Below are 14,051 nucleotides of genomic sequence, written 5' to 3'. Positions count from 1 at the left end.
TTAAAGAATGATACCGAAGTAGTTTGGATATTCATCCTGGGGCTACTAAAATGTATCAAGATTTGAAGAAATTATTTAGGTGGCCTGGGTTGAAACGTGATGTAGCACAGTTTGTGTATGCGTGTTTGACTTGACAAAAGTTGAAGGTCGAACATCAGAAACCTGCAGGATTGATGAAAACGTTAGACGTTTCAGAATGGAAATCGGATATTACATAGATGGATTTTGTGACGGGGCTACACAGTACTCCCAGAGGGTATGATACGATTTGGGTGATTGTTGATCGGTTGACAAAATTGACTCATTTTGTTCCAATTATTATCAGTTTTCCCGTACCAAGTTGGTGGAAATTTATATTCGTGTAATTGTGAAGCTTCATGGTGTCCCGTCAAGTATTGTGTCGGATAGAGATCCGAGGTTTACTTCTAAGTTTTGGAAATTTTTGCAGGATGCATTGGGTTCTAAGCTGAAATTGAGTTCCGCGTATCATCCGCAGATAGATGGTGAGACGGAGAGAACTATTTAGTCATTGGAGGACTTGTTGAGAGCTTATGTTCTTGAGTAGGGAGGTTTGTGGGATACTTACCTTCCACTGATAGAATTTACCTATAATAATAGTATTAGAATGGCCCCTTTTGAAGCTTTGTACGGTCAGAGGTGTAAGACTCCGTTTTATTGGTATGAATCCGGTGAAAGTGTAGTTCTCAGACCTGAAATTGTTTGACAGATTACCGAAAAGGTGAAACTAATTCGGGAGAAGATGAAAACTTTGTAGAGTAGGCAGAAGAGTTACCATGATAAGAGGAGGAAAAATGTTGAATTTCAAGCAGGAGACTATGTATTTTTTAGAGTTACGTCGGTTCCCTCTAGTCCTAGCTTTTCACGAAAAGTGGAGTATGATCTCAACCCTTCTTGATTATCCAAAATTTCAAATTGTTGTATATTCCTCCAACTCCTGCCGAGACCTATGTGAACCTATCAATGTATTCCCGCATGATTTCCTTATCTTTTTTGTTGGATCCCGTTGAGCATAACAATGGTGGTATATTTCCGCTTTCGCACTATGAATTAGGCAGTGGAGAAGTCACACGACTCCCTCCAAGAACTTATGCTTCTGTCTGAGAGGGTCTTGAACTATATCACGACGTCTCCCTTAAGGGTTAATATGAACAACTTACATTTTACTGCTTCACGAGTGTGATAATAGCCCAACTTGGTATCTTATGCTCAATATCTTCTTCCGGATCCCATGTTTTATCATTACTATTCAGCTTTAGGGGATTTTTAAGGTATCTACTATTGTGGACTTGTCTTGAGAATTAGTTTCTATTTCAATTACTATTTTTTGCTTCAGCACCATGTTGCTCTTCCCTACATAAGTGGTGTGATGGCGATTGGTGATAATGACAATCATTTGGCAACATATGGCTCATGTCTCTTCCTCTAGAACCATGAGGTGAAGTCTGATGTCTTCGATGCACATTGTGGTCTGAAGATATAAGGGCCACGTCGTGTGGTAAAATTTTGTCGAAGAGGATATGTTCTAGTTGGACTCTCTCATGCCTCGTGAAACAACCTCACAGACAAAATTATCCTTAGGAGAAGCAAACATAAAGTTTTCTTCGGTCAAAAGTATCCTCTCCGTGAGGAAGTGTGAATTATGTTGTTGCACTAGGTTATAGACATTTTTTTAGGGGATCGTTTGCTCATTGTGTGCCTAAGATAGTTTCCAAGAATTATATGTTGCAGAGAAGGTTGCTTCGATGTTTGACCTTGAAGCGGTTGTATAAAAGGTTGGAAAATCTTATAAGGACCTTTGTCCAATTGTCAAAGGTGCTAGATTTTGTGGTGTTGGAAATGTATTGGGAATAGCAAATATCAGAATATCTTCAATGGACGAAGGAAGTGGGACCTCCCTCACGGGATCAGAAGTGTTAGTTGCAATAGTAGTTATGATGTTAGTGTTGCGTGCGATGTATGAGCGAGTGGCTTTTTTTTGTCATGATAATAGGAACTAGATCAGCAATCTGTAGGAGGAAGATATCAACGTTTAAAAGAGGAAAGATTGATGAACTGGAAGAGAAAAGTTCAACGATCTAGAATCGTGATGAATAGACGATGGTTCTTCATGGAATTTTTTTAGAACCATAAGTCATTTATCACGGACGGCGCTTGTGTTTCAAACTAGAACTTCAAAATGGTAAATATCAAATGGAATGGAATTCTAGTGTGGTGGCTTAAACTTCTAATACAACGAGCGATGGTGGACCTACAAAGTTAACACTCTAAAGCTTAGGTCAATGAATGAGTGATAAAGTAGTATGATTGTATGAATGATATAATACCTTAAATGGTGCGTGTTGGACTTTATATAGTGCATGCGATTAAAATAATCCTCGTGGAATACGACTTCTCATGCACGTAGCCGCATGATCATATCTAATAGTGAAAAATGAGTTAGAGGCCAAAATCACTTGTCTTCAGTTGGAGTGAGGTTTCACATGTTCCGCGTGTCTTTCCGTGGTGTACTTATTATTGGATCTTCCTACGTGGGTCTGACAAACGACACAGAACAAAAATAAAATTAATAAATAATTAATTAAGTTAATTAAAAAATATTACTACCGCTTTTTTTGGTTAAAAATATTACTACCTCTATTCCTATTTATAAGAGACAAATCATTTTTTAAATACATTAAATAATTCATGTACATAATCTATAAACAGATCAAATATATTAATCAATTAAATTATGATAACTTTTTGGAACCAATAAAATATATGCTTTTTTTTTTTTGGCTTTATACCACCGGTTTAGTCGTTGCGGGGGATCGAACCGTAGTTCTCCCTACCAAGTCCAGCGCCAATCACCACTAAACCAACTAACGATTGGTAATATATGCTCTTTTTGTAACAAAATATAAGAAAAATGAAAGAAACTTATTTGGCAAATAATTAAATAAACATTTACTACAAGTTATGAACCTTAAATATTTTGGCAAGACATAAACAAAAATAATACCGATAGTTTTAAAGCAAAGCCTGAACTCGTACTCCAAAAGACAGTTATGAATCATAAAAAATATCAGTTGCTACACCGACCAAGAAATGAATAAACAAGACGGATGAATATGATTACAATAAATGACAGCAATAAATAAACTAACGGAAAGAAGAAGAAAGAATAAGAATGTGTGGAATGTGTCATGTCATGTGTGGAACAGTGCAACTGAACAACATGCTATGCTATGTAAAATGAACTTCTTTTATTACGGTCAAGTGTTGGTCAATAAGCATGCAAAGGTACTGTACATGTACTACTTGACCAATGACCAATTCCACGTTTACCCTTGCTTTTATTTTCTCTCCCCACCATATGCTAAATAAAAATGGATTTTTCACAAAATAAAACTGTTGAGTTTGTAAAATTTCAATAAACTAACTAGTATAAATTTCCGACTTTGTAACTTTTTTAAAATTTTATTAAATTAACCGAAAATTTGACTGTGTATTTTTTTTTTTAATTCCAATAATTTCTCGGAAGTTGCACTCCTGTGAAAGTGTTGAATATTCAAATTTTTAGTTTGACACTTAATATTTTCTGAAAGTTTATGCCATGTGAACATAATTTTTAGTAATTATTAATTTTAAGCTTTAATTTTCCAAGGGTTTTAAATCTTAGCAAAATTTCCAAGGCTTATAAATAGAGCAATACAAAGAAAACAAAAAGTGACAATAACTATATAAAAAAGTTGAGCTTTATATTAAATAGAGTAGCAATTTAATTTCTTAATGCAAACAACTATACTGTTTTAAAGCCTTAAAGCTATTAAGTTATTGAGTTATTGATTGGGCCAATGAGCTGTTAGTCAATGGCTATTAATTTGATTTAAATAAATAAAAAATACTACTTATGAAATAAATTTTTTAACATAAACTTTTTAATTATAAATCTAAAAAAAAAATTACAAAATTATTCATCTAAATAAGTTGAATAACAAACATATATAAAATCTCCAACTTTAAATTCTAAATATTTTTTAAAACTAAAATGTAATACAATTATAAAATAAATTTTAAACTTAATTAACCAGAACACAAATTTAAATAAGTTATACTACAACTAAAATAATATAGTAAAAAAAAATTTAAACTAAGGCTCTGTTTGGTAAAAATAGCGGTTGATTGATAAGCTAGCTGATAGCTGATAGCTTATGGCTGATAGCTGATGACTGATAGCTTATAGCTTATAGCTGATGACTGATGACTTATAGCTGATAAGCTGATTGAAGTGTTTGGTAAAACTAGCGGTTCAACTAGCTGATTAATTAAAATGACATAAAGGATATTTAATATATAATTATTTTAATTTAAATTAAAATAAATTATAGGGGGTAAAAGTGGATTTTAGCTAAAATAATAAGGGTAAAAATGGAAGAAAAAATGATAAGCTATAAGCTATAAGCTAAAACGCTATTTGAAATAGCGTCTGAAAAATAAGCTATAAGCTAGTAAAATAAGCTATAAGCTCGTAATGAAAAGACCGTTACCAAACAGGTCTTTTATTGTTATATGAGCTTATAAGCTATAAGCTATAAGACATAAGCTCAAAAAGTGGCATGCCAAACAGAGCCTAAAAGTTTTTATGAAATTACTCCCCACCTAAAATGACATCAATTTGACGAATTAAAAAAATAAATATAAAAAACATAATAAGTAAATTAAAAAATTCATCGATTTAATAGTTTGATTGATAAATTTTTAATCACACTGACTTTTATCAAATCAATTGCAATTTGCAACGGTTTTATGGCTTTATCAAACCACTCTATCCTCCGATTCTTAATCCAACCGATACAGGTTGAATTTTAAAACACTACAAACAACTAATTCATTCATGGCAAACTCCTCAACCATTTTGTTTGTGAGTTTTGTCTTTAGCATTTTATTACTAACAAAGCTAAGCTGTTATAGTTAATAAAAGTGTCCCCAATACAGTTAGAATTAAGAAACAAGATCTTATGGTTTAAAGATTAAAACAATACGACTTTTAGTTTAGATAAAAGAAATTAGAAAATAAGATCCAATTTAATTATATTATTTAAATTGACTCTCTCTCCAATTTCAATTGAACAAAAAATTTATAATAAAAAAAATTTACACTGTCATTAAGAATATATCATTATACCATGTCATCTCAATAATTTTAAAATAATAACATGATTTGATAGAATACATGATCGTGGTGATTGACTAAAATAATAATATGACTTAATAGAATAGATGATCAAGATTGATTGACAATATAAAACTCAGTACAACATCCGTTTTCTCTTGAACAAATTTATAATAATATCATTTTTATTAAAACTAATATATAGTTACCTTAATAGGGGAATGCTAGTTTCATCAATTTATTTTATTTTTATATAAATAAATCATTATGAACAATAAAATACTTATTCTTTAAACAAAATTTAAACATAAAATTATCAACCGATTATAATAATTTTTAAATGCTGAACTCAATTTTTTTCTCAAAATCGTTACGAATTTGTAGCAAAATATAATCTATTAAAAAAATTTATTAAAAATGTTCAAAATCATTAAAAAAAATGAATAAATGTTCAAGATCGTTACGAATTTGTAGCAAAATATAATTTATCATATGCTTGAAATACATGAATATGTTAAAAAAGAATAAATTAATAAAAATTATTAAAAATGTTAAAAAGCAACAAACAATAAATTAATAAGAAAATATAAATTAATGTTCATATACATGCAGTTTGACTATAAGAAAAGAATTTGAAACTGACCTAATTAGTTTCCATACAAGAAGATCCCGAAATATTTAATAGTATTTAATTTTTTAAATTAAATTATAATTTCATTATAGATTGATTAATTTGATTTAAATAAAAATATCACCGATTGCTGAATAGATGAGTAGTCAAAATAAATCTAGTAAATATAACTTTTTTTACTATTTGATTAAATGCAGAATAAAACATGGAAAATAGAAAATGAAAAATGGAAATTGTAGGTGAGGTGAGCATCTATCTGCAAGTAGTGGCACCACCTTTGGCTTTAGTGGAGTCACATTTCACATTACACATATTTATCGTGCGCACCAGCTCATTCTTTTATGACTTTCTCTCAATTTCTCTTTCTCTTTCTCTTTCTTTGCGGGAATCGTTAGGGTACACTCTTGTAGTCTTGTTGGCCCCTAACAACAACAACGTACTGGGTCCCACATCAGCGTCCCCATTTTTTCATCTACTATCAAACACAAAAACACCTTCTTCTCTCTCTTCTGTGTACTAATTTTCCAACCAAACCGTGTCTTCATTCTTTCACTTCCTTCCACCGTTCTTTTCGTTAATCTTGTTTGCTTTAGTTAACTTTCCTTTTTCTCATTTTTCTCTCTAACTAATACAAATACTAATACAGTTGCATCCATTAATTAAAAAAGATTATAATTATAAAAATAAAACTGTAGTATTTTGGAACCTAGCTGTAGTTTTCTAGTATTCATAGCTAGCGGTGTTTATTGTACTTGTATGATCCTCAATCTTCTTCCTTTCCCTCCCATGTGCTCATTCTTGTTTTCTTCTTCTTTTTCCCTTTCACCATTCAGCTTCACAAAACCCAATTTTTGAGGTATTCAACTCAAAATCACCTTCTTCTCTTCATCTTGTTGCTCAGATTCTTGAGTTTCTCTTCTCTGTCTTTCCTCAGATCCAACTCCACCTTAATTAATCAGGTAATTAAAAAGTTCATATTCTTTTTTTTGTTATTAATTTATTATAATATTGTTATTAATATTATTGCTTTTCTGTTTGTTTTTTTTGTCTTTCTTTATTGATTTTGTTTAATATTGTTTATTCAAGAACTTTCCGGTTTTTCGTTTGTTTCGTTGATTTTATGTTATTACAACATGGTTGACTTTGTCTTATGTTGATTAATTAACGTTGTAAACTATGTGATAATTGAGCCTTGTTTGTTTTTTTCTTAATCTTCTCATATTTTGCATACAATTTTCTTTTTGTAGGATTATGAGTTTGAGAGAAGGTTGTAAATTGTAATTATTAATCTTGAATAGTAGAGGTAGAAGATGGAAAATGTAAGTTTATGGATTCAAAAAGAGGATTTGTGCGGTGATAGGGAAGAGTTATCAGATGAATTAGAGTCTTCAAAATCACGTTTAAACAAGTTGATTAAAAGGTCTAATTCTCATTCATCAATACCTGTAAATGCTATTCAATCACAAATTAGTAAAGTTTTCTTCAAGGGTTTATTTTTTCGACACGGTAATGGACTCGACAACAGGATTCCGAAGCATATGGTAAGTGTCGACGAGAAATATCTTCGTCGTTGTCTCGAATTGGTACATAACTCTGCATTAAAAGCGGCGCAATGGAACACACCGATGAGTTTAAGAGGATCGAACATAGAGAGTTTATCAGAAAGTTTAAATTCGGGTAAATTCTTTCATGAAAAATTTGTTTTTGATTGTCCTGTCGCGACTGAGATCGGGGGAGTAGTTATGAATACTGATGATACTGGAGAAGAGTGGAGTTTAGGTTCGGTAATGGAGAGCAAGAGTATGATAAATATATTGAATAGTGCTTTGCTTCGGAAATTTGGTGATTCAGAGAGAAATGAGAATTTGAACAGGATGAATTTTTCTGATGCGAAAGGATTGATATGCTACGATTTTATCGACTCTTCTAGCAGTTTAAGCGTCTCTTCATCGTATAACCTTGATAAGGAAACAACACCGTCGGTACAAAAGTATGGATCCATTCCTTTTCATAAAAGGCTTGCTTCCACGTCTAGCGCCACCTCTACTTCTTCTGATTGGATGTCGTCGACTTCTGTTATATCTCAGGGGATGATTCAATGTACGTGGAAGCAAGGGGTTCCTCATTTTATTTTTTCCGCAGATGATCAAAAAGAGGTCTATGTAGCGAATTTGAGGAAGGTAATAGACTCAACCGATCGTAAGGCTTTGGACTATGTGTATCAGTTTCACTTAAACAAGGGTGATCGGAAGGGTCGTGAAATTGCTGACGAGGATTTGCCGCTTGTCGGGAAGATGAATGTATCAACAAGTTTCACTCTTTGTCCGAATAATAATTGTAGAGTAATGGAGACAGAGTTCACGTTATTCCAGAACATTGAAGTTTACGATAACGCATCAGAGTATTCTCATCCAGTGAAGAACAAGGGGCTAAAGAAAAAGGTGTCAAAAGTTTTCAGAACGAATCCATCGTCAAAACACAGAACACTCTCGAAGTTCATCGGACCAGGCGGTGTATCAGAGAGTTGTCTGTGGGATCCATATACTCATGGTGGAATCAACTTATTAGAGACTAATGTTCCTCCGAATTTTGAAATGGCTTCGATTGTTGTAAAAGACCACCTTCCTTGTAATAAACCACAAACAATAGGCGGTTGGGGCTTAAAATTTCTCGACAAATCAGGCGCAAATAAAACCGCGTCGCCATCTGAAAGTTGTAATAAAAATAATGACGACTGTTCATCGAGTATGAGCATTCTCGTTCCAGCAGGCCTTCATGGTGGTCCTAGAACCAGAAATGGCGGCCCGTCCAGTTTGATTGATAGATGGAGATCCGGCGGTCACTGCGACTGCGGTGGTTGGGATGAAGGATGTCCATTGACAGTACTCCAGAAAAAATCTAGCAAAGTGGAAGTTCTGTCTACCGTAGATACCAAAGGCGAGTGCGTGTCAGTTGATTTAGTTACTCAGGTTTGTTTCTATCCATAATTCTATTACTCTTGTTTCTTTATTACCTTTAAATAATGTCAGTGATCTGGTGTTATCGTTGCATGATTAGATCATAGGTTACTTTCTTTGCTTTCCAAACTAAAGACAATTACTTACAATGCAACACAAGATGACCTTACCCTTGTTCCATTTTCAGGGTTCGAACGATATTAGTCCAGCCTTAAGGATGGTAAATGTTCATGACGGTCTATATTATATTCATTTCCATACACCTCTTTCTGCACTTCAGGCTTTCTCCGTTTCCGTGGCTATAATTCATATGCAAAGTCCTACTCTACGGCCAAAAAGTGTGCAGGAACTGTCATAATACAAGTAAAACACAGTTTATTTACAGCCATAATGCTCTATCTGTATTATAAATACGATCAAAGAGAAGATTCTGGTTTTTATATGTGATTCAGGTTTTGTTCCTATGTTTAGGACTGTTACTTTGTCATAGAGGCAGATGTTATCTTATTTAGGAGATCTATAGACAAGATCATGTAACCATCTTTTTCCTCATTCTTTTTAGTTGAAGAGGATAGAATGTAAAAGGGTTTACTGAAGATAGTTTGCTAAGTTATAGCATTGAGGTTGTGTTTATCATATTTGTTGGTGAGAAGTGGAATTTATTTAACACCTAATTATTCTATGGTTAGTTGTATGCAGATAGTTTTGTATGTACTATATATTCAAACTTAATTTTTGAGTTGGAATGCCGATTCGTCTCACTTTCATTTTGTTCATTTTATTCATTTTATTCATTTTAAGACCAACGACTTCAAGCATATTTTATCTGTGTTTTACGGCTTTTCTTTTTCAGAAACTTATCTTTTGATATGAACTATATCATGAAGAATTCACTTCAGGCATATCAGTAAGGTAAATGCTTGACATCTTCTACATAATATGGTTAAGTTAATGTTGTTAATGTTATCTAATTTCTACTTTTTAGCAGGGGGGGGGGGGACAAAATGTGATATTTATTCTAATCAGCAAAAATATGCATACAAGGTATAGCTTTAGAATAAACTATAATACCATATTAGATTTAGAAGTTTGTTGTTAAAGTGTGTTACAATCAAGATCACAATTGTTCCATGTGAAAGGTTTACAAGGAATGTAATAAAACAGTAGTTAAATCATTAATTACAATTAATTCTAATAGAAGACAACCCAGGTATAGAATTGAAACCAATTCCAGCAAGAGAGAGACAGAGAATTGAAACTAATTCAAGTAATAATATAAACAAATTGATTCACATACGCCTAATTTGCTAACAAGGTAGCAATCTATTTCAATGTTTTTCAGACACTCATAAAAATTTGGATTCTTTGAATGCAACCTGATTATACGAAAACTAGGATGTTTCATAGAGTAACAATATTATTTCTCAGTTTGCGACGGACGTTTCAGAGTATAACTATTATTTTTTTCAGTTTGCGACTTTGGCGGAGATGAAAGTAGAGTTTTGAAAGACCCATAATAAATAGGATAAAAACCTGCCAAATGAATACGGACACCAATAATTACTCATTAAAATAAGCGGGAATGAGTTTAATAAGCGGGAATGAGTGTAGGCACAAATATCTTTCTATCCACTTCGTTCCATATCCGCACAACATAGGAGTATTTATATAATATCATTTATATTATTATATAAAAATGTAAGTTTATCAATTTTTTAAAAATATATCGCGATTAAACTATTACACATATTAATAAAAGTGTTTATTTATTTATTAACTCAATAATAACATCCATAGTTTTTTTTTAATATTGTTAAAAAGTTTAAAATTATATGATATTTTGTAATTAATCGATCTAACTTTACTACAAATGCGGGTAAACGGATACGAATATGAGTATTGAGGTACCCATAGGGTACGGGTACGTGTATGAACATTGCTGCCTACGCAGATAAGAACTTGGGTACAGTTTTTTTTTAAAAATCGCGGGTACGAGGACGAGTATTATAGTACCCCTCCCATTGTCATTCCTAGGGAGAGAATGAAAAAAATGTTAATAATATTTTTTTCTTAATTTTGATTTTGATTTAATCATTTTGTCATGTGATACAAATCATTTAAAATTTTCAATCTGACTTGGCGCTTGGCGGAATACATTGATACACAATGTTTATTGATTGACAATGTAAAATTAGAACACAAAATGCACAAAATATACGATATGAACATATTTACGAAACTTAGAACTCGAAACCATTGCGATGCGATTAATATCAAACCAATCCCCGACAACAACGCCATTTTGTTGAAGCGGTAAAGCGGCAACCAAATGTAATAGGTAATAAATTACCGGGTAATATAGGTTATATCGTATCGTGTGTCTATAGAGATTGGTGTGAGGAAAAACTGTCGTTCAACGTTCTCGTACTCTAAATTTCATGAATGGGTTTGCGGAAGGTAAATGCGGGAAAAAATAAATTGAACAATTAAACAATCTATTGCAGTTCAAAATAATTCAAATTGGAATCGTTTTTCATTCTACCCGTCAAATACTTAAATCTGAAGATCTATCGCAACACTGTTAGAATCCTATTTGTCATATTTTGTTCATAGATTTTGTGGTATTTCTTAACTCTTTCTCAAAGTTTTGATTCCTTTTAGTATGATACTATGTAAATGAATAACATTTTGTTTAGGATTGTACATAAGTTAAGTTTTATGACTTTTCTTAATTCTTTATATAGGTATTGATGATTTTGGCAAGCTTGGATTGAAAGGCTTTGATGGAATGAGCTTGGAAAGAGGTTTTGAGGCTAATAGAAGAAGAATTGTATCAGCAAGTCCGCTTAGCGGACCATAAGCGCGCTTATGCTCTCAAGATTCAGTAACCTCGCTTCAAGCGAGGCTTGGCAGAAGTGAATCCTCTTTTTGAGTCTGCTTAGCGGAACCATCCCGCTAAGCGGAAGTTGAAGACAAAAGAGATATTTTGTGTTATCCGCTTAGCGGACCTACTTTTTAGGCACTTGTGTTTAGGCACTTCAGATGATATTTTTAGGGATGTTTACCAACTTTTTCATAACATACTTTTAGACCACAAGTTAGGGCAAAGGAAAAGAGAAGAGAAAAATCATTTTCAAGTGTAATTTCAAGATTTCTAAGCATCTTTCTTCATCTTTCTTGAGTTGGATACTACTAAATCTTGGTTTGTTACCTGTTGGTGAAGCTTCCATGGCTATGGAGAGCTAAGTTTCATCTTGTGTCAAGATTAGAGATAGTTAGTTTGTAAATATGTCTTTCTTTTAATCTTTTGTGTATGAACTTGGTTAATGATTAATATATGGTGAATATCTTGTTATTTATGTTCTATTTGTTGTTTTGGATCACTATTGAGAGATATGTTTCAAACCTTGACCTAAAAGATATTCATCTATCAATAAACAAACTCTAGAGATAGATTTGTGAGTTGATAATCACTTGTATCGAGTTTTAAAGATTATCATGTTGATTGTCGGCATGAGAGATCATCTGACGGTTAATATGATACTATTCACGATACTGCTTTAGAGATAAACGGTATCGAGAGGATACGTGGTTGTATTAATCATTAATAGGTTCATATACATGATTATTAAAGTACATATGAAGCAAACTAATGAACACTAATCTTGGCACAATTTTCTCAAATCGTTTTCAAACCCTATTTTATTGTCTTTATTTACCTTTCATGCTCTTTACATCTAATGTTACCAAACTGTTACCCAACCTTAGCTCAAAATACACTAAATTGTAGAATGGCGGTAGTGTCACATCAATCCCTGTGGAAACGATAAAGGAAATACTTACCATTTTAACAAACACACTCACAATACGCATCAAAATCACCAAGCATCGCTCGAGACGTATCACAATAGAGGTTATGTCTAATGCAAAGTCATGGACAACCATATCATTCACATCGGCGATTTCCCAACCGACACAAACAACACGGAGACATTAAGCTTTGATACCCATAAAGATTATCAACCTTAAATCTATGTCTAAAGTTTAGAAACCAATAGATTTTTATCCTTAATCAAAATTCATGAAGTCTACTTCTACAATAGCACAAATCTGACGCATTTAAGCAAAAATATCAAGAACAACATCAATAATGATTTGTAAAGCAAATATGTAAACGATCCCAAGATCAACAAATGTTGAGGTCACTATTTTAAAAGATCCCTAAAGTCGCGCTAAGCTCGCTCCATTATGCCAAACTTGTCTGAAATGCTCTCAGACCGCGTTTAGCGCGCTACACCAGAACTTTTATTCTTCTTTTCAAAACTTGCGTTCGCAGCCGTGTCTTCGACACTTTAGTCTTCGATGCTCCAAATACACAACAATACCTACAAAAGACATTAAAACTATCAAACGATACACAATTACACGAAAACTTAATAATACTCAAAGTATACATATTTACACAAAAAATAGAGATTATTCAAACGATATAAACAAAAAGTATGGATAAGTGCCACAAATTACATATACAAAATAACGATATTTTAGAACTTATCATATACTAGAAACCACATTAAATTTTTTCATGTATTATTCACTTTACGGTATCCACAAACCTTTAAAAGGCAATCACAGTTTCTCGATCTAGTGCCATCTCGTTTCAACTTCCAAATAGGTTGTTGGTACATGCCACTTCTTTTGCATCCAATTGTTGCAAATGCATATCTTCTAGAAAAACTATTATCAGACCTCCCAATTACAACATGGAACCAAAGTTTGGCGCCCTGCGTGCGGATCCATTGGAGCATACGTTCACGCTCAACAAACTCATGTTTAATAGTAAATTGTTCACGAACATCTACATGAGCAACAACTGATTTAGCATCCATCTCGACATCAACCGATTTAACATCATCTTTTACTTATCCTAATTTAACATCGTCCTCCACTTTATCTGATTTAACATCCACATATACAGTAGCTTTAGGGAAAGTATCAAGGTGTACCATATCTACAACCAATCATAACAGAAAAACAAATTTAATATTCATATTCAACTTTAGAACATTCCAGATATGTATATTCATAACATATTCAACCTAAACCAGAGATACATCTTTGGACACCATGTTCATTTCAACAGGCAAAAACCAGATTAATGCAAGCATTGTAGAAGGAAAAACATGTTCTTTACTTGAAATTGCAACTTCTTTTATTCTTGTTGATGTTATAAAACATAAAATGTTGTTTTGGAGTGGAAAAGTTGATAAGAAATGGGTGGAGGTTT

At 32.7% G+C, this 14,051-nt stretch overlaps 1 protein-coding gene across 1 annotated transcript; it reads left to right on the top strand.

Annotated features, from left to right (window-relative positions):
- Positions 1 to 6,162: 6,162 nt before the first annotated feature.
- Positions 6,163 to 9,525, top strand: LOC131644362 (uncharacterized). Its single transcript, XM_058914844.1, has 3 exons — positions 6,163 to 6,766; positions 7,055 to 8,776; positions 8,952 to 9,525. The coding sequence occupies exons 2-3, from the start codon at positions 7,118 to 7,120 to the stop codon at positions 9,120 to 9,122; spliced, it is 1,830 nt and encodes a 609-aa protein (XP_058770827.1). The 5' UTR covers positions 6,163 to 6,766; positions 7,055 to 7,117; the 3' UTR covers positions 9,123 to 9,525.
- Positions 9,526 to 14,051: the final 4,526 nt, after the last annotated feature.

Source organism: Vicia villosa, linkage group LG1 (genome assembly GCF_029867415.1).
Source record: "Vicia villosa cultivar HV-30 ecotype Madison, WI linkage group LG1, Vvil1.0, whole genome shotgun sequence".
NCBI classification, from domain to species: domain Eukaryota; kingdom Viridiplantae; phylum Streptophyta; class Magnoliopsida; order Fabales; family Fabaceae; genus Vicia; species Vicia villosa.
Note: the sequence above shows the minus strand (reverse complement) of the source record. Positions and strands in the feature narration are given on the sequence as shown.

Bases quoted from the DNA above. Each gene is read 5' to 3' on its own strand.
- LOC131644362 (XM_058914844.1), top strand. From the start codon at position 7,118: ATGGAAAATGTAAGTTTATGGATTCAAAAAGAGGATTTGTGCGGTGAT. The intron at 8,777-8,951 runs GTTTGTTTCTAT...TTCCATTTTCAG, and splicing joins CAGTTGATTTAGTTACTCAG to GGTTCGAACGATATTAGTCC.